This window comes from Camelina sativa, chromosome 8 (genome assembly GCF_030686135.1).
Source record: "Camelina sativa cultivar CO46 ecotype springtype chromosome 8, ASM3068613v1".
NCBI lineage: Eukaryota > Viridiplantae > Streptophyta > Magnoliopsida > Brassicales > Brassicaceae > Camelina > Camelina sativa.
Genome location: NC_141887.1, coordinates 20842084 through 20863183, shown reverse-complemented (window position 1 = coordinate 20863183; position 21100 = coordinate 20842084). Strand labels below are relative to the sequence as shown.

Here is a 21100-nt window from a genome sequence, read left to right as displayed (position 1 = left end):
ACATTTTGGGTGTTTTTAGAGTAAAAATATTATGAAAATAATGTAAAATCATTACTTTAGATCTTTTGTTAAGAAGTTTGTTATTGGGAAAACATGTTTAAGATCATAAGATTTAATAATATAATAATTTTAAACATATTACATTTATAAAAAATTTATAAATAATATTTAAATTGCAAACTTATAAAACTTTTACTAAAATTCAAAATACAATACCAAATTTTTATGAAACAAAAAAAAGATAAAAAAAAACAAACAAACATATTACTTAATTAAAGCACACAAACATTTTATTTAATGAATACATAGTTTAATGTCCAAATTTATTCCATATATTCTCAATCAAATCTTTTTTTAATTTGTGAAAAATTATTTGCAAAAAATTGTATCCATTCACAGCTTGCCACATCAGCTTAGAACTAAGCCAATATCAGTTCTACATCAAGAACTAAAAAAGTGTTCTAAACCCACTATTCATTATTTTTCTAATTTTTTTGGGCTTAGAACACCCTTGATGTTCTCCCTATAATGATGGCCTTAGAAAGCTTATACGAAATGGAACCCTACTACTGGTTGCAGCCTGGTTTGAATCTTTACAATGAGTAGGGATGTTATACCGTGTGATTATTTTGTCTAATCCGATCCCGAAATCATGCAATCGTGGACATCATTCCAAAGTTAGATCTCTTTTTTCTAATAGAATTTACTTATAATCAGGTGGAAATGAACTTTCAAAAATGTAGAAGAACGACAGATTTGATCTAGTCAAGTTTTTTGACCAAAATTTGTATTACCTTTTAAAAAGGGATTTTTGCCATTTATGCCATATTTTTGGTAATTGTTTTTCAATGTGCCATATTGTCGAAACATTTTCTAATCTGCCATATTCAGTAAACATGGCAGTATAAGTTTTACTAGATTACCTTCCTGATTACTTTAGTTCGACGGCGGCACGAAGAGAGGGGACGGGCGCGTGTTGAGAAGCTGAGCGAGTTGAAAAGGGCGCGTGGTGAGAAGCTGAGCGAGTTTACGCGGCACTCGAGACATTGTTAAGAATACGTGGACAATTTCCCGAGAATCAATGTCTAGCTAATGTGGACAAATTTAATTATAGATGAAGTGTAAATTTGGTGGACTTTAAGTAATCTTATTTGAATTTGTCAACCAAACATAAGTTCGTGGACAAGATACAATGTGGACAAAAGTAAGCGAATGGTATGAATTACTAATAGACCCTCCAAATTGGCGGGATGAAATGTGGGTGTTGAGCGGCCTCATTAGCGATTGACAAGACGTGTAGTTAATGCCAATGGGTTGGATAATAGGGTGTTTGTTGAATAATTTGCAGAGGATCCAGTTCTCTAAAGAGTTGGAGGTGATTTTTTAGGAGACGACCGTCCTGAGTATTTGTATGGTTGTGGTGGACAAAAATTCGACGGAAAGCTTTACGTGTTGTCCTCCGAGGCAGGCATATAAGGTATAGTCGTCCGCCATAAATGATGGTGGTTGGGGAGATGTATAACTTTCTCTCAATTAATATCGTGGGACTTATATAAAAGTGTATTTTTTGAAAAAATTTTCCTGGTTTTTGGTAGTGCTTAGGGTTTAAGACATGGAAGAAACCGTCTGTGCCCTTCGTGGCGAATGGTAATGTTGTGAAACTGGAGAATGGAAAATTTTCCCTGCCCATGGGGAAATGGGAAGATGTGTGTCATATGGAATTGCCACATCTTTTCGGGAGTTTGAAACATGCATAAAAACCGTTTTTCGTTTAAAGAAGGAGTGTAGCGTTGTTTTGACTTGTTGTGATTCTTCAGGTGAAACGGGGCCATTAAGTAATGGGAAAATGCCCTTGTTTTAGTAAGCAACGATGTGGAGTTGGCGCTATTGAAAAGGAGAAATAGTCAATTTGTTGGGATGAGGTTGTACGTTACAGTTAAGGAAGTTGGGGAGGCTGATGTGTGCGGGGTGGAAGAAGAAGGTCTTCCGGATGATGTCCTGATAACGTATGTGGAGGGATTAGAAGCACAGGAAAAAGGTGAAAGAGTTGACGGTGTAGCTATTGGACAAGAATGGCTAAAGTCGCACGATAAAGAACAAGAAAGACCGTCAACTATGATGGACGACTATATGTCTACAAGGTTGTCGTCCACCGCGACAATATTGGAGAATGATGGTGGACAATGCGAAGGTCGTCCAAACAGGCCGATGAGTAATATGATGGTATGTTCTTTAAGGTCCAACATGAGTAACGCTGTGATAGATTTATGCGTTGAGAGGACAGGTGAAATTCATGCGTCACAGACCGACTTGTCGACGGAAGACAGCATGGTAGAAGTGGAAGTTAGGTCATCGAATACATTTACTAATGATGAAGATTTGAGGGATGCAGAAGGTTCTGTTTGCATTTCTGATGATGAGCCAGATTACAATTTCGACGAGTGGAGTGAGAGAATTAACAATGATTATCCACTTAACTGGGATCCTTACTTAAGAACGGGTACAATGGAGGGTGTTGTGCCTGTTGAAGGAGAGACGACTATAGGAAACAGTGGTTTGAGGATGGGTGATGAATTAGATGTGTTTAGGCAGGGTTTAGGCAATGATCCTCTTTTGGAAGAACACCCAAGAACAGGTAGCCAGGTCAGCATTGGGGATGAGGAGTTTGAGAGAGCTAGATCTTCAATACTTGACGTTCATGACCCCTTGCTGTTGGCAGATTCTCCACCATTTCATGATAATGTCAAAGGTGTTCCACGCCAGGAGAGAAACATGGACCTTAAAAGAGCAGAAGATTCAATTTATATAGGTCAAATTTTTGAAAGCAAGGGAGCCCTTCGAGAAGCACTATGTGTATATGCCATGAAAAGGCTATTAAATTTAGAATTTGGAAGTCCGACAAAGGCCGGGTCATTGCAACATGCGTGGACAAGAACTGTGGTTGGCGAGTATTTGCAACCAACCACCCAAATTCACTCAATGTGGAAATCAAGACTGTATGCTTGAAACATAGATGTGATGGTTCGTCGAGGTCTAAGTATAGGGATAAAGCGACAATAAGGATTTTGTCCAAATTAAATATTTATTTTTTGCGTTAGGTGCGTCCATCAGCGGGTTTAAGTATGTGAGAAAAGTTATTGTCATTGACGGCACAACTATGAAAGGTAAATACAAAGGATGTTTGGTTGCTGTAAGTGGCCAAGATGGGAATATGCAGATCTTCCCCCCTCGCTTTTGGAGTAGTCGAAGTGGAGAATGATAGTGGTTGGGTATGGTTTTTTAAACATTTACAACAGTTTGTTCCTGACGAAGAAGATTTGGTATTTGTATCAGACAGACATGCATCCATTTTACTCTGCACTCGGCAAGGTTTATCCACTCTGCACTTGCTAGCATGGTTTCAAAAGCTGCAAGGGCATACACAATAGGTGATTTTGAGTACTGGTGGAAAGAAATTGAGAATCGGAAGCCAGCTTGTGCGGTCTATCTTAGAGAAATTGGTTTGTCTCATTGGACTCTTTTTCACTTCTCTAGAAATCGGTACAATGTAATGAGTAGCAACATCTTTGAGTCCCTGAACGAAGCAATGGTTACGGCGGTGGATTACCCTACTGTTTCGATGGTAGAATTCATTAGGGCTATGTTGATGAGGTGGTTTTGGTGTAGGAGGACAAAAGCACGTAAAACGAAGACAAGATGTACACCAGAAATAGAGGACATGTTGATAGACCATTTAGAAGAGTCGGTGGATTGTGCTGTATCATCCGCCAGTGATTGGATATATCAAGATAACGACGGAATCGGTTGTGTGTTTACAGTGGATTTGGAGAATAAAACATGTACCTGCAGGATGTTTGACGTGCTCAAGATTCCTTGTTGTCACGCTTTGGAAGCCTCACAAGTTCGGGGAGTTGATAAGTACACGTTCGTTGATGAAAGCTATTTTGTAGGTCCGTGGACCAACAAGTACAAGGGTATAATTATGCCAGTCCCTAATGAGAAAGACACGGATGTCACAGAAACATGTACGGAGGTGGATGTGAATCCACCAAACACAAAAAGAGGTGGTGGAAGACCATGTAAAAAAAAGATACCATCTCAGGGGGAAGGGCATCACGTAAGTAGTGTAAATTCTCTCTATACTTCAGACGCTTATTGTATACTAAACGCTTATTGTATACTAAAAATCTAACATGTTATAATCAGTGTTTAACAGGGCAAGCAAAAAAGAGGAAAGCAGAAGAAAATCCGCAAATGTGGTAGATGTTTCAAAGTTGGCCACAACAGGAAGACATGCTCCACTCTTATATGAAAGGGTAGGTAGGGGTGGCTGCCATTTTAAAGAACAATATGTATTTCGGGGGTTTTTAAATTTTATATGGACCACCTTAACAGTAGTAGCATGTTTGGCTTGCGTAGAAGCAAAAAAAACTAAGTCTTTATGTTCACGGTTTTGTTGTGATGGTTGTAATTGTGGGACGTTTACACGATTGTAATAGTTTTGGTCGATGGACTTCGTCATGATGTTTATAATATTATTGGTCGATGGACAACGTCATGATGTTTATAATAGTATTGTCTTGGTGGACAACGTCATGATGTTTATAATATTATTGATCGATGAACAACATATGTTAGAACCATTAATTTTATTTAATGTCCACATAAAATAGTCTTGGTCGTTGGACAACGTACTTGCATGATGTTTATAATAGTCTTGGTTGATGGACAACATATGTTAGACATTAATTTTGTCTAATGTCCACATAAAAAACATTCTGGAGGACAATATTTATTGGGCGAAGAACAATCATGAAGGACAACATTGGGAGGTCATTTATTGGCCGAAGAACAAACTACCATACCATGGTGGACAAGTTAAAATCCTATCATACATGGAAAATATTCTAGATAGACAAAATATCCTTTTAACAAGGACAACATTCTACGTAGACGTTAACACACGTAGGTAGACAAAACATGTTTAAATAAGTGGGCAAGAAGACTACACTTGTCCAAAACTTACAGTGGACTACTTTGAGACATAATACACGAACGCCACAAGAAGAAAGAGAAGAAACACAATGGGAACGGCGACTAGAAGAGATTTGGGACCCAAGGCTAACCCAGAATAGTTCAAGCGCCGGGTTTCATTATACCCCTTCACCTCATCTAGGAGTTTCGTGTAGCCGTCAATGGTTGGGCGGAGAAGGTGTTTCAATTCCCTAATTTCTTCTCCCATGAATTTAACTTGGGCCCACATCATGGAAGGTTCGATGGTGTCGCCATCAGGCCCTAAAGTGAGGTACGCAATGCGGTCTTCTTGCTCGAGGATCTTCATATGGAGGTCGTGAATTTCATCTACCACAGCATTTTCCCAGGACTTGACGAGATGAAAATCACCGTCCTTTTGCGTCACCAGAAAAAAAAATTATCCCAGAAGATATTAATGTTAGATCTATGATTACACACTATGACAATCAGCCGGAGGAATATTTTTATGTAATGATAGAGAGGCTTAAAAAATAATTTTCACACTTGTAGAACAAGCGGCCGCCGCCGTGGTTCGTGTCTGGTTCCAGCATGATAGCACCCCCACATGTACATTTTTAGGGATCCCAAACTTTCCGTTTCGACGGTCGCGGGATTTGATTGAGGAGGCGGAGGAGGCAGATGAGGACGAGGGTTGGCTGTAGCTATACTGCCCCATCTCTTTATTTTTCTCTGTAATTTCCTTTGGTATTTGTGGTTTCGGGCACCACTGTGTGATTAGGTTTAAAAGAGACTTAATGGCGAGTTATCTCATTATTAAAAAAAATAAAAATCCAAAACTGTGCCGTCTGACAACACGCTAAGGGATATTTGACTTTTGATGTAAGTAAACAGTGGTAACAAGTGGGTTTGAGGAGCCCACTGCTTGTGATAGATAATATCGAAATTAGGTAGACAAGTTATTAAAACAGAAAACACATAAAACGAAGGACAATATTAAGCAACTTATAGAACTGATGGGTAAATCGAAATTAGGTAGACTAGTTATTAAAACGGACAACACATAAAAGAAGGACAACATTAATGTAGACAATATCGAAATTAGGTAGAAAAGTTATTAAAACGGAAAACACATAAAACGAAGGACAACATTAAGCAACTTATAGAACTGATGGGTAAATCGAAATTAGGTAGACAAGTTATTAAAACAGACAACACATAAAAAAAGGACAACATTAAGGAACTTTTACAACTGATGGACAACAACCATTGTTTAAGGTATTAGGAACAATTGTTTAAACCTTTGGCATCGCCACCAAGTGTAGCATGTCGGGCACCTGTTGCATGGACAACACTTCGCGCAAACGTCAGGGTTGGTAGGAATTCTCCTTTGTAACTTTAACAATCCTTTAACTCGCCCATGTGCGGATTGTCCACCAACTGTAATCATATCATAGAAAACCATTTGTGCGACGACATCTATTGCGTCCTCATCAAGGAACGAACTCCTGAACTTTGTCATTAGGGCAACTCCCTCTAGTGTTTCCCCAACACATAACATCAAAAGGGTTACAGTGAAAGTCATGGATGAGGATGGATGCTTATTACTGAAGAGCAAGCTCCACTTGTATGAAAGAAAGGGTATGGCTTCACGGTAGTCGCCATATCTGACAATGAATCTTATAGCCACTAAATACATTGTCGTAGGGTTTTTAGCCATAATGGTACGTTCGAAGAAAGGACGAAACAGAGATCCATTATTGACAACAATTGGATTGTCGTCAATAAGGAGTATTGAGGCTTCTCTCAAAACGCCCTCATCAAACGCAAGTCGCATACCATCCGGACCAGAAGCAATAAGAGGACCTAGGTGCTGGAATCCTACCTTTGCGAGGAGGCTAACAATGTATATAGCTAGATGGTGTGGGATGGTAAGGAGGTTCGTCATGGTTGAAGTGTAAGCTCTGAATAATAGTGTAAATACTAAATATAAGAAGAGACATTAGTAGGTATAAAAGCACCCTTATAAATGACAAGTTGGTTGGGAGGTAGTGTGATATTACGTGTGGTTTTAAGTTTCAATAAATTTCTAACCTAACACAGTACTACGTTAATTAACACAGGTCGTTATCCATAGTACTAGGTACAGAAACACATTTTGTATGAGTAGCAAAGCATTATAGTAACCAAAAGACAACAAAATCTAAAAAATAAACTTAGATGAATAAGAATAGCTATAAGTTTTACAAAACCATAGAAGTAGTTACTTAGGTTAATAAGAGAAATAGGTTGCATAGAAATGTGTACGCGATCAGCCACGTAGGCTGAGTACAAATTCGTCGTAAACATCAACAGCAAATCACATCCGCATCTCGTCCACAATCTCAACTGTCAATCCATCCAACCCCAATCCTTGCGCGTGTAACTCTATAAACTTCACGGTCAGAGGGCCACATTCTCTGGTCCGATCATTTTGGTAAACATCAATGACCCTCTCATACGCAAAGACATTAGGTACGTGACAGGTAATACTTTCCTTCTTCACAAAATCCCTGATTGCGATAGGAAGCATTTCAACGATCGGTTTCATGTGTCGCGGAAGCTTTCTCGAATCATTCTTTATGATAAGGGGATCAAGGATGAATACATGTCCCAACCTCAGATCTATAGCCGCTGCAACCCACTGACCCTTTCCCCAATTCAAAGGTACGTAGACAGTGTCGACGTCAATAAACCAAGCCATCCTCGCTGACCGACTCGGGACTACACCTCTAATATAGTTCTTAATGACACTGTTCCAAACAAAAGTCGACTTCTTTTTTGTCTTCTGGTATGACTGTAATCAAGAGCCAGTGTTTGTTAAAACCAGGTATCCAGCACCGCAACCCTTGACTGAAGAAATGAGTCACCCAATCTTCTCCACAAAATGGTCAACATGGCTTCAACATGCTGAAAATATTGGTATTAGATATGAAGTCTGATGGCAATAGCGAGTAAGAAATACAGAGCATGTCAGGCAATTACTTACTGAACTATCAACCCAGTTTTGCGGTTTGTATATGCATTCAAAAAAGTTGCTTTTCACCCTATGACCACCAACGATGTACTCCCTGAAATCCACAAAATATTGAGATCAGACGAATCCATCTGACCAGATAGTTGATCTATTGTAACTTACTTCTTCCGATAAGATGCTAGCTTTGCTAAAAATTTCATCTTAATATGTGCTTCCACGGGCCGGAAGGTAATGTACGCATGTGCTTCAGATTCGTGCACATGTGCCTTTTCTTTCGAGCATCCTGATGAGAAACCAAACCTTCTAGTCTTCGTCCTAGCTCTTTTGGCGGGAAGAGGGGTAAGGTCGTCTAACTCATTACATGGCTTCCTTTTCTTTCGCTGCAATAAAAATTTCCAACCATCAGGACTTCAGCAAACGATCAATATAAATTATGTTTAGAACTTCCATGTAGCTAAATACCTCGCCAGCATGTACTGTCGATAACTGTTCGTCCTCGGCGTGCTTGTGAGGATCAACTTCTCCATCATCCTCTTCTCCATCATCATCTTCTCCATCTTCTTCTTCTCCATCATCCTCTTCTCCATCTTCCCCTCCTACATCATCACCTTCTCCATCATCCTCTTCTCCATCATCATCTTCCACATGATCCCCCGCTACATCATCCTCTTCTCCCTGATCACTATCTCCACCATCCTTTTCTCCCACATCAGTATCTCCACCAATACTTTCTCCCTCATCACTATCTCCACCAACTCCTTGTCCCTCATCACTATCTCCGCCAACATCTTCTCTGCCAAAATCTTCCAATACTCTAACTCCGTCAGTTTGTCGCTTACCTTCGGCATCACCCTCTCCATCTTGTTCATGTTTGTCATCTTGGTAAGCTATTCCACGTGGGTCACCTCCGCCAGCTTTGCCACCTTCGTCACCTTTGCCACCTTTACCACCTTCGTCACCTTTGTCGCATCCATTATAACCGTGGTCTAGTGCCAAATCGACATCCCCCTGATTTAACTCATCCTCTACACCTTCACGCCCAAAACCGGCACCTTTTTCAGTAGCAGAGTTTCCTGAGCACTCCCCAATGGTTTGCAGGATTACCTTTGAACCACCAAAAACAAAAAAAAAAGTTAATGTTATTCTAGGCGGGTTTCCATAACACAGCATTACACCCGCTAATCCACCCGCCTCATACATAACATACCTCATCTGCTCGTGGGATTTTCACTGATCCGTCTCCTCGTATTGACCATGAGGACTTGTTAATATGACTTCTCAGCTCCGACTGGGTAATAGGACCACAATAATCAAATACACCTTTCTCCCTTAGGGTTTTCAGAACATCATCAACTATTTCGTCTCTCAGTGCACCCCTCTCCAACTCAAGCTTTAACTCTATCTTCGCAATAGCTGCATCATTTCTACGGTCGACCTCCTCCAAAAGTTCTTCAGCAGTTAACCCATCTAGAAGCATATTACCTAAATCACCATCCAGAATTTGTGGGTTTGCAACCTTGATATTTGCCTTTTTGGTTTTGCCTCTTCCTTTGGGGGTGCTAATTCTACCTAGTGCAACTTTTTTGGGTTTCTCAACGAAAGTGGTACTTAGCATAGGCAACTGTGCAAACCCACCATGCCAGTCCTCTTTCCGAAAACTATGTCCATCTTCAAGTTTACCCAAAATGTAATCCACTCTAACATCATCAACCTCATCACTCCAAGAGTAATCATGAATGTCAAAGTTCCGGTCTGTAGAGGGTAATATGCTTTGAACTTGAAGCTGCGTTTGGAAAAATTATCACCAACTTATATACCAAACAAATTAAATATTTAATTTAAATGGTGGAATATATTATAAAACTTACAGTAGGATCAATCTCGGTTTGAGAAATTGTGGAATTGTGGAAGGTCTTAAGCATGGTGAGTTGGAGGACTGAACGATCCGTAAACCTCAACTCATCCGTTGCTTCTGGAAGGTACTTTTCCAGGAGGGGAATAACATGAAAAATCAATAGTTGGAAGGAAAGTGTAAGCCCGTGAGTTGCTGTATGTGACTGGTTAAATTTGTCAACTAGTTTGTCAACACAGTCGACTTTTTCACAATTTCTATTGTCTTGCCAAATGACAGACGCCCCCACGGATATTTGGCAAATGCTTCTACATCTTTCACCATCTCCACAATTATTTTCGAAGCTCTAACAGTAGATGAGTCGCAAAGCAATATACCCTCAACAATTACAATTAGCGCCAATTGCAACCTCCTTGCGCCATCCATTTTCTTTGACTTTGGCATCCTCTTGTCTAGTTTCAACATATTAACAATCTCTTGTATAGTATATGAGTTGTTAGGTCCTAAAAGAGACTTACAATAAGGTTCATCACCTTCCCCCAGATTCTGCAATTTGGCAATTTCATTTTGACTTGGCAATTGGTCGCAGTTCAGACCAGTGACAAAAGCAAACTCTTTCAGGGAAAAGCGTATGGGATGACCGCCAAAAATGAACCAGAGCTCATGTCTCTTCTTAGTAAGAATCGATCGACAAAGTATTTGATGGAACAGTTTCCCTGACATCGAACTCTTCCTTACTGGTAGGGGGAACAAACAACCAAAGGAAGACGACTTAAGCCAATCAAACTCTTTCGTCCCATCCAAGACTTCAACAATGTCAAGGAGATACTCTGGTTTCGAGTAAGAGTTAATACGTCCTTTCTGAGGATAGCGATCAGTTGCGAATAGCCGAGGAGGCAACGTTTCGTCATTACTCTGTAAGACTATCGGTGTGGGGTTCAGGTTACTTTAAACAACGTATACTCGGGAGGACAACTTTTATGAAGGACAATAATGTTGGTGAAAAAGAGGACAACAATTGACTGGTAGACATCAGTAAAATAAGACTATGTGATAGACATAATGTAAAACACGGTAGACAACTACAATCAAATAATAGACAATATGTAAAAGAAGGTAGACAACTACAATCTAGTCAAAAGGAAACGGTGGACCACAAAGAAAATAAAACTTACGGTAGACATGTTATGGTGGACAACTTAAAAAGACAGAAGTGTCGTCCACATTCGTAATATAAGGAAACAGTGGACAACATAATCGATATTTATAGATCTGTTCCACAATATCAGGAAAACCTAGTCCGATGTGGTCCACTAGGTAAAAGACGGTAGACAACTACAATCTAGTCAAAAGGAAAACGGTGGACCACAAAGAAAATAAAACTTACGGTAGACATGTTATGGTGGACAACTTAAAAAGACATAAGTGTCGTCCACATTCGTAATATAAGGAAACAGTGGACAACATAATCGATATTTACAGATCTGGTCCACAATATCAGGAAAACCTAGTCCGATGTGGTCCACTAGATTTCAAAATAAAATTTTGAATACGCTTACCCTACGGTGGGGACAAGCTGATAATCGGCTTCGGTTGTGTCGTTGACGGAATCAGAGGCATCTGTTGGACCGCCTCAAGGAGGACTGTGAAATAATTGAAAGAGATTATAAGTCAATCAATTTTTACAAGTAAGTATCTATATATATATATATATATGACGGCAGTAAAATCGGAAAATTACCCTCCAACGACGGCCAAGAAAGTAGAGAAACTCATAGCCGAGAAGGCGAAGTGATTTCCGCCGGAAATAACTCACAAAGGAGATTTTGTCTTACTTACGACTGGCGGTATCCGCAGAAAAATTGACTTAGTAGAGTAACAGCAAACGGTGGCAACGTCGGAAACGGAGAGACACGTGAGGAATAGCGATTACCGGAGAAGAAGAAGAGGACGGTGATTGAGTTTTACATATGAGTTAGTTTACATAAGAGTTACTTTAAATTATTTACTACAGTTAACTCCCAAAGTCAATTGGGTAATTAAACTCACACCCAATGCCATCGACATGGCAGATTTCGAAAGGCTTTAGCGTATATGACAGATTTCATAAGTTTTTTCACTGTACATGGCACATTTGTTAGATTTCTTTAAAAAGCATAATACTCTTGTGGGCCTAATCTCGCCTTCAATATTTAGTTCCCAAAATCATATCACAACATGCTCTTTGGATGGAGTAGTATGTTACGGCCCATCAAATATCATATTTTTGGAAACATGTTTCCAATTTCCCAAAGTTTCAAACACAACATAAGAACATATTTCCCTTGACACCTTACATGTTTAAAACTTGGTAAAACAAGAGACTGTTTTATTAAGAGGCCCCGTTGCAAACAGATTTGAATACAGCATTTGTTGGAACTTGGAACAACATAAACACAGAAAAGCAATAAAATGCCAACAAACACACATCGGAACAAGATTATCAACTCAGAAACATCAAGCACAAGAAATGTATTACTAGTAACTCTAATAGTAACATTCATCATAGAGTTTAATATCCATTTTGATACGGAAATCCCACGAGTGAGATCGGTCGTGAACGTAGCAATCCCACGAGTCATGATGAAGTCACCAGTCCCACCAACGATCGGTAAGTCTCTGGTCGGCTCCATAAACGGATTTTCACCCATTATGTTCAATGTCCCTTTGTGTTTTGTTGAATTGAATACTACTGACCAAGAAAGCCGGACGTCCAAGAAAGCCAAGTGTCAAATTTCGACTTACCGTGGTAGAAGAAGAAGCCTTGAACACGAGCCACTGGTTTCGAGAGATAGTGCAATAGGGTTGTCCATGATTATAAAATTCCCGAAACTAAAGTCTCCTAGCTAGTCCAATAGGGTTCACGATTGTTGCTGACGTGGCATTAGCCGTGTTATTACCATCGTAAGCAACGTTATGGAGGTGGAAGACGAAACGCTTGCTTGGTTTTGCTGGGTGTCGGAAAGATGAGACGGTATTGGATTGGTTAAATAAGACAGACAAGAAGATGAAGGATGTGAATACTTGTTTGTAGATTTGTTTTGCCATAGTTAGAGTGTTAGGTAGAAATATGAGCAAGTGTTATCGATTTTGTGAGTATGAAAGAGGGCTTTGGGGACCTTCATTTATAGTCATAATATAGTTCACGTGCTATCATTTTTTGGGCATAAAAAAAAAAAAAAAAAAAGAGAATGACACCTATGAGTGGAGATTTCAAAATGACGTGAATGATCCCTATATAATAAAACGGAAATACACAATTTTTTTCTGTAGACTATATAATTTTTATAAGTTGGTTACAAAATATGTTATAGATTAAATATAAGTTGATTACAAAAAAAAATTATAGATCAATTGGTCAATCTATAGGCTATGTGAATACACTTAAGGAATATCCCAAAAAATCCTCTTAAAGAGAATATTTCAATGATTTATATAATTTCCAAAATAAAATATTTAGTATTCCATGTATTGTTACAAAATATATACTGTTAGACATAAAAATATACTTTTAGGCGTAAAAAGGAATAAAATCTTGGCAATCTATCACACTTAATCGTGATTTCCAAAATATTATTGTGCAGTTGAAAATAAAATCTTATCTAAGCACGGGTCATATCAAAAAACTTTCACCAAACATGTTCAAAAATTAAAATAAAAACAAACAACAAACATAACCATTTCTCATACATGAAATTACAAAATTAACAATATAAAACTTACAAAATAGATGTTCTTTTCAAGCCATCATATTTAGCATATGATTTTATTGCATAATGTTTTATCCAAAAAAACTTTTAAAAACAATCATATAAATTATATTTTATTCTAAAATTATAATATAAATAAAGAGAATTTCAACCCGTGTTGTAGCACGGGTCTTAATCTAGTTGAATAATTATTACTCCATCGTTTCATCGGTAGTTATGGTTTTTTAGAAGTTAATGTTTTTGTCAAATTAGTTGATGTTTTACGGTTTTAAATTTTGTTTCAAAATCATGTGGATCATTCAATAACACCACATTATTATTATTGTTATTATTATTATTATTATTATTATTATTATTATTATTATTATTATTATTATTATTATTATTATTATTATTATTATTATTATTATTATTATTATTATTATTATTATTATTATTATTATTATTATTATTATTACTAGGACTCATACCCTCCGCGATGTCGCGGGGGAAGTATTTTAGAAAAAAAACAATTTAAATTTAAAATTTAAAAATATACATTATGAAATTATTTCAATGTAATAGAATAGTTTGAATACATAAACTGTTACTAAAAACACAATCATCAAAATGAAAACTTATAACAAAAAATATTATGTAGAATAAACGCAACTTTGCAAAACATATTGTTTAAAGTATTATAAATATAAGATATTTTTATGAAGAATTATGGTAAAGAGAGCTATAACTAAAAAAAATCATTATGACGAAGTGATCCTTACTGAGAATATTGAACTAATGGTTATAATGAGTAATGTAATTTTCTATTAAATAACTATAATTAAAAATATATTTAATAATGAGTGAAACAGTATTAATGGAAAATTAAAATTAAAATACACAACTATTAAGAACAAAACAAAATGAACTTTAAATATTAAAATAGTTTTTAACGAAAAGTGATGATAAATAGATACAACTGTAAATTCTATATTTAGTTTTATTAAATTTCTATATTACTATATTCATTTCTAAAATTTTAGTTAGATTATAGAATAACATTGAATATTAGATATTATTATTCAAATTATTTAGATTTAACATAACATAAAAAATTTGTTTCAACAACAATGATTTGTTAGTTATTGATGTAGAGTTCAAAAGAAACAACTCTACAGTGAACAAATACAACTGTTTGAGTTTTTTAAAAAGAACAAATAAAACCAATTTTTTTACAAAAAAGTACTACGAAAAGTCTCAACTGTTGTTTTTATTTATTCAGATTGTTATTATTATTTTTAAATATTAAAATATATTTTTAACGGAAAGTTAAGATAAATAGACACAACTGTAAATTCAATAATATGTTGTATAAAATTTCTCTATTGCTATAATCATTTCTAATATTTTAGTTAGATTATAGAATATATTCAATTATCTAGACTCAACATAACATGGAAAATTTGTTTCAACGAACTTTTTAGTTAGTGATGAAGAGACAAATATAAAGAGAGTTCAAAAAGCATGACTATTTAAATAGACACATATATTAAAATGAAAAGTTGTGATGAAAAAAATATAAATAAAATATAGTGAAAAGACACAACTCTACAATGAACAGATACAACCGTTTGAATTTTTAAAAAAAATGAATAAAAATATTTTTTTTACGAAAAGGTACTACGAAAAATTGCAACTGTTGTGTGTGCACTTGATTATACCTACAAACTCTTTATTACCATATTCAAAAGTCAAATCCAAAAGCTTATTATATAATCCATTTAACTCTTCAAAAAAGACTCTAGGTATAAAATTAACTAAAAGTTGTAAATTAGATTCATCATTCCAAAAATATTTTGTTAAATCAAGAATTGGAGGAATCTCTTTACTTTTAAAAGAATGAATGCTAGAGAATAATTTAGAGAGCTGTAAAAACGGTTGAGATTGAAATTTTATATTATTTGGTGTCATGACAAAAAAAATGAAAAACAGTTCAAACAGACAAATATATATATTTCAAAAGATACGAATATTCGAATAGACACAACTCTACAATAAACAGTTGCAACTTTACAAAAAAACCGTTACAATGAACAATCGCAACTTTGTGTAAAACACACAATTTCAATTTTGTACAGATTTTTTTGGAAAATTATCCAAAAAGTACGATTGAAAAAACACATCTTTGGTGGCATTTATTCGGATTGCTATTATATATAGGTATTTTCATTAATTTTTTAATATAAAATTAACTAAAAGTTGTAAATTAGATTCATCATTCCAAAATTTTTTTGTTAAAATGAAGAATTGGAGGAATTTCTTACTTTTAAAAGAATGAATGCTAGAGAATAATCTAGAGATCTGTAAAAAACGTTGAGATTGAAATTTTATATTATTTTGTGTCATGGCAAAAAAATAAAAACAGTTCAAACAGACAAATATATAGATTTCAAAAGATATGAATATTCGAATAGACACAGCTCTACAATGAGCAGTTGCAACTTTACAAAAAATCGTTACAATGAATAATCGCAATTTTTTGTTAAACACATAATTTAAATTTTCTACAGATTTTTTGGAAGATTATCCAAAAGGTACGATTGAAAAACACAACCTTTGGTGGCATTTATTCGGATTGTTACCATATTGAAAAGTCAAATCTAAAAACTCACTATGTAATCTATCTAACTCTTGGAAAAACACTCTAGGTATTTTTATTAAACTTTTATATTTAAAATTAACTAAAAGATGTAAATTAGATTCATTATTCCAAAAATCTTTTGTTAAATCAAGAATTAGAGGAGTTTCTTGACTTTTAAAAGAATAAATGTTAGAAAATAATTTAGAAAAATGAATAAATCGTTGAGATTGAAATTTTAGTTGATTTTGTGTCATGGCAAAAAAAAATGAAAACAGTTTAAACAGACAAATATATATAGATTTCAAAAGATACGAATATTCCAATCAACACAACTTTACAGTGAACAGTTGTAGCTTTTCATAAATAACGTTCAATGATCTATCACGACTTTTCAGAAAATATCCAAAAGGTACGATTGAAAAAACACAACTGTTGGTCGCATTTATTGAGATTGTTATTATTATATAGATTATTATTGTTGAACTATTAGTGTATATTGCAGATAGGCTTTGAAATGTATGTGTATTTTTTGATAATATGTGAATTTCCATTAATGAAAATAGATTGTATTGACTACAATGCCTTTGATAGTCCTTGCTCAAAAAAATAAAAGCAAGAAGGTATCTGAGAATCAAATGATTAGGTATAAGGAACCTAAACAAATCTAAGCCACTCTTGCATTAGCCTTTTTTTTTTTTTTCGTGCATTAGCCTTTTGAAATGCTTGAAGTGACTTTTTTAAAAAATGGCATCTCTAACCTGTCTGTCCAGAAAAGAACATGAGATGTTGCGATGTTGTTGTGAAACCGAGTATTCCTTTCAATCCATATGGTGTATATACCTGTGCCCATATGTGAATTACAAAAGGACGATATCCCAATCTCCTAGTTGCCTGGATCCATAGCTCTTCACTAACTTCGCAATGAAGAAACAAATGCTCTCAGGTTACAGGCTGATTTCCGCAAATACAACAGCTAGTCTCGATTTGCATTCCCCAATTTGCTAGCCTTGTTCTTGTGGGAAGCCTATTGAGATGCGTGATCCACAACATGAACGCATGTCTTGGTATCGCTCCTTTGTATCAAACGTGGTTTGACCAAGAGAGTGGTTTTTTTTCTTTGCCTTAAAGATTCCCATGTCCTCCTTGTGATGAAGTGATCAAGCTCTTTTTCTTTTATTTTCCATAGGAATCAAGTTAAGGCACAACGTAGGAAGCAGAACTGTTGTAAGATGAATCTGCAGTAGTTCAGCTTGAGGTGATCTTGCGGGTTTGATAAGCCATTCCGTGGCAGAACACGCATGAGAAACCTTTCCAGCCAATGGAATGCCAGTTTGGGCTGGTCCTGAAGACCCCAAGTACTGGACAAGCGGACCAAAGGTAGACCACCAATCAAACCAGAAGCTTACCTGCTTACCATTTCCCACATGAACCGAATAACAAGAGGACGAAGGTGAAGAAGCGTTCTCCAAGTCCATGAGTTCTGCTTCTTCTCATCAATTTGCTAGAAAAATCCATTTTTGATTTTGTTGTTTCTCAACCAGTCAGCCCAAAGAGAATCCCTAGCAGATAATAGCCTCCATATTAGCTTCAAACAGAGAGTTCTGTTCCACTGTGCAAAGCAACAAAACCAAAGCCCTCCTTCTATGGGCAAACACAATTTTTTCCATGCAATTTTTGGATTCATTTCTTTGAAATATCCACGCACCACAGAAATCTACGTGTTAATTTTATTACATTTCCTTCTGTTTTTATGATCTAATGAAAATCTCCACATATATCAAAAACTAATACTTGTTAACTGAATCCTAACAAATATGAAACCGAAACTGAAATATATTTGATTTTCTGTTTTATAAACCAAATAAGAACCGAACTGGAATAGCTGAACTGAAAAATGGATCGAACAATATCAGATTGTTTACACTTGCATACAAAATTTTCTCAAATCCTTTCATTTCCTTTTAGGATATGTAAGTAACAATTAATATTTTATTTCCTCACTACACAGTTTTAGTTTTATGATATGTAAGTAACAACCGAGTATTCCTTTCAATCATAGCTTTACGATTGATATATTGATACCATTGTTAGATGACGCCATGTCATACACAATATGATGCTCAGATATCCACTTTTTTCAGAACATAAAGTGAAAGCATGATGACTTTGGTTGCTACAAGGCTGGTCTATAGGACTCTGGAAGAGAGGTTCGCGCGTAGAAGCCAGTAACATATATCGAATGACGTGGTTGTGATTTTAGAGACTTTTTGATTAGAGAACAAGTTATTATCATATATATTAAGAAAATTTGGACTTATCATTTAATAGGAAAGTAGGTCATAGGAGGTGTCCTATATATTGTGTTATTGGGGCAAACATGTTGTTTGGCCATTCAAGAAGAATTTTCAGAACTAAGCGAATAAGCTTTTAGGGTTCTTAGGGATTTTGGTTAGATTAAGAATTGGTCAGTGACAAGTCATGTTGACTGTGTATAAATCTGATTAAACATATCTTGTAAGATTGTTTAAGTGATTCTTAATAAGAAAAGAAGTTCTTTCCAATATTGGCTGCATCTTCGTTTTTACAATTGGTACTAGAGCGGTCAACCGACAAGACCTATATACTCGCCACAGGTTGAGATCTTGAATAATGATGCAGTCGGGTAATGAGTTGATGATGCTTCAAAGGGCTGTGATCTTGGATGAACAAGGTTATGGGCGTTGGAAGGTACGTAGGAGAAGGGCTGTGATCTTGGATAACCTATAAGAATACCTCTATGCTTCAAAGGGCTGTGATCTTGGATAACCTAGGAGAAGACGCATGGGCGAATGTTGAAGAAGGTTGAGAACCTCCTTATGAAACAACTGAAGCAGGAGATAATATCACCAAGCCAAAGGCACGTTGGACAACTGAGAAGAATCTATCTAAGTATAATGCCAGGGCTCTTAACACCATCTTCGGTGCTATTGATGATGATGAGTTTAAGCTTGTTCAAGGTTCTGAATCAACTAAAGATGCTTGGGACATTCTGCAGAAGACTCATGAAGGAAACTCAACTGTCAAAAGAACAAGATTAGACCAACTTGCATCTCAATTTGAAGTCTTAAAGATGGATCCTAAATAGTCAATTTCACAGTTTAGTGCAAAATTGAGAGCTAATGAAGCAAAGAATATTGGTAAGATTTATAAAAATACCAAGCTGGTTAAGAAATTAATTAGATTTCTACCTTCTAATTATGCAGCTCATAAAGCAGTTATGAGGGTATCTGGCAACACAGACACCTTGAAGTTTGAGGATCTCATTGGTATGCTAAAATTAGAGGAGATGGAAGTTGCTGAAGAACTGAGAATTCATGGTAAAAGAATTGCATTCAAGGCAGATGACAAAAGTGATCAGTTGCAAGAGATAAAAAGATAACATGTCCTTGATGGCAAGAAACTTAATATGGAAAAGCTCTCAAACGTGTTGAAAAAGGACATGAACGAGGGTTAGCTTGCTGGAATCAAAGTGCTACAGAGAGATCTTGTTCTAAGCCAAATATATCTGAGAAAGAAAAAACTCATAGAAGAAAAGAGATTCAATGTCTTGAATGTGGTGGTTTTGGTAAACGTATTCAGGCTAACCATAACCGAGAGAATATTGGCCTTATACCCAAAATTGCGTTTGTAAGGATACCGAAGGTAATGTGCCGTTTGCTCATGATTGGGGTGGGGAGGTTTATAGCTAAATTTTAAAATCTAGCTTTTCAAAATTTCTGTAAGAAACAAAACAATAGAGTAGAATAAAACTGCACAATCTTATACATCAAATATAAAATAATATAAAAGACGACAATGAGATAAAGTTCAACCTGTAGTTTCAAACACATCAAAATAAATACTAACCGGATAATTTTTTTTTGTCTATTACACATTGATTGGTAATAGGGTTTCATCATAAAAACTCGTTGAATGAAAGTTTGCAGAACAAAAAATTGTAGAATAAAATTTCTTAAAAAAATATGTCGATTAGATACATTTTGTAAAATGCCGAGACATAATTTTTGATAGATCTGAAGTAATATATGATAATAAAAGTATATATATTTTAAAATAATACTAAAAATTATGAAAGTTTAAAATATTATTCGAAAATGGTATAATTTTCATTGTAAACAGTTATTTTCTTATTTTACAAGTGTTAGTATTTTCCCTCCAGATTGGGTTATCACTTGGACTCTAATTTACGTGTACGATTGCCAAAAAATACAACTGCTAAAATTTTGTATGGGTAAAAGAATAATATTCATTACTAGATAATCATCCACGCGGTAGCACGGGAAATTTTTTATTTCGTTATTTGTTAAGATTATGATTATGTTGTATCATTCATTTACATGTTATATAATATAGTACTATATAGTGAGTTTTGAATCATATTGAACTACTAATAGGTAGGTATAGAAACTAATACCGTTACCCGTATTCGACCCGTTACTTGGCTTGTTTCCGTCCCGAAAAAGAGTACTCACAGCTTTAGGGTCGAGTGAAAGATATTATAATTATATTATTTGTGAGTAAAGATCGAGTATCGAGTATTAATTTAATTTTTGATATCCATGTCGTTACCCATCTCGTTACCCGTGTTGTTACCCGACCCGTAAATACCCGTTAATATTTTGTAGTATTATCATTTATTAATAATTTATATATATATATTCTAGAATATAAGTTAAAGTCTAAGTTCAACTTAGCTTTATTTTTAATGGAAAATAGTTGTTATTTGTATATTTTATCTATGAATGATCTAATTATTTTTTGTGTATAATATAAAATAAATACATATGATGGAACAGTGGCGGACGCAGGAAATTTTTTTATCCAGGTCAATA

The 21100-nt window shown here is 35.6% G+C and overlaps 1 protein-coding gene and 1 pseudogene across 1 annotated transcript; one reads left to right on the top strand and one right to left on the bottom strand.

Moving 5' to 3' along the window:
- Positions 1-3394: 3394 nt before the first annotated feature.
- Positions 3395-4312, top strand: LOC104709652 (uncharacterized). The gene is made up of 2 exons (XM_010426226.1): positions 3395-4117; positions 4217-4312. Exons 1-2 carry the CDS (start codon positions 3395-3397, stop codon positions 4310-4312), a joined length of 819 nt encoding a protein of 272 aa, XP_010424528.1.
- Positions 4313-12386: 8074 nt separating this feature from the next.
- On the bottom strand, positions 12387-12947 carry LOC104707415 (dirigent protein 13 pseudogene; annotated as a pseudogene).
- Positions 12948-21100: the final 8153 nt, after the last annotated feature.

What these genes read in the sequence shown, in the direction of transcription:
- LOC104709652 (XM_010426226.1), top strand. Translation starts at nt 3,395, where the DNA reads ATGGTTTCAAAAGCTGCAAGGGCATACACAATAGGTGATTTTGAGTAC. An exon ending in CTCAGGGGGAAGGGCATCAC is followed by an intron (nt 4,118 to 4,216) that starts GTAAGTAGTGTA and finishes AGTGTTTAACAG; the next exon opens with GGCAAGCAAAAAAGAGGAAA.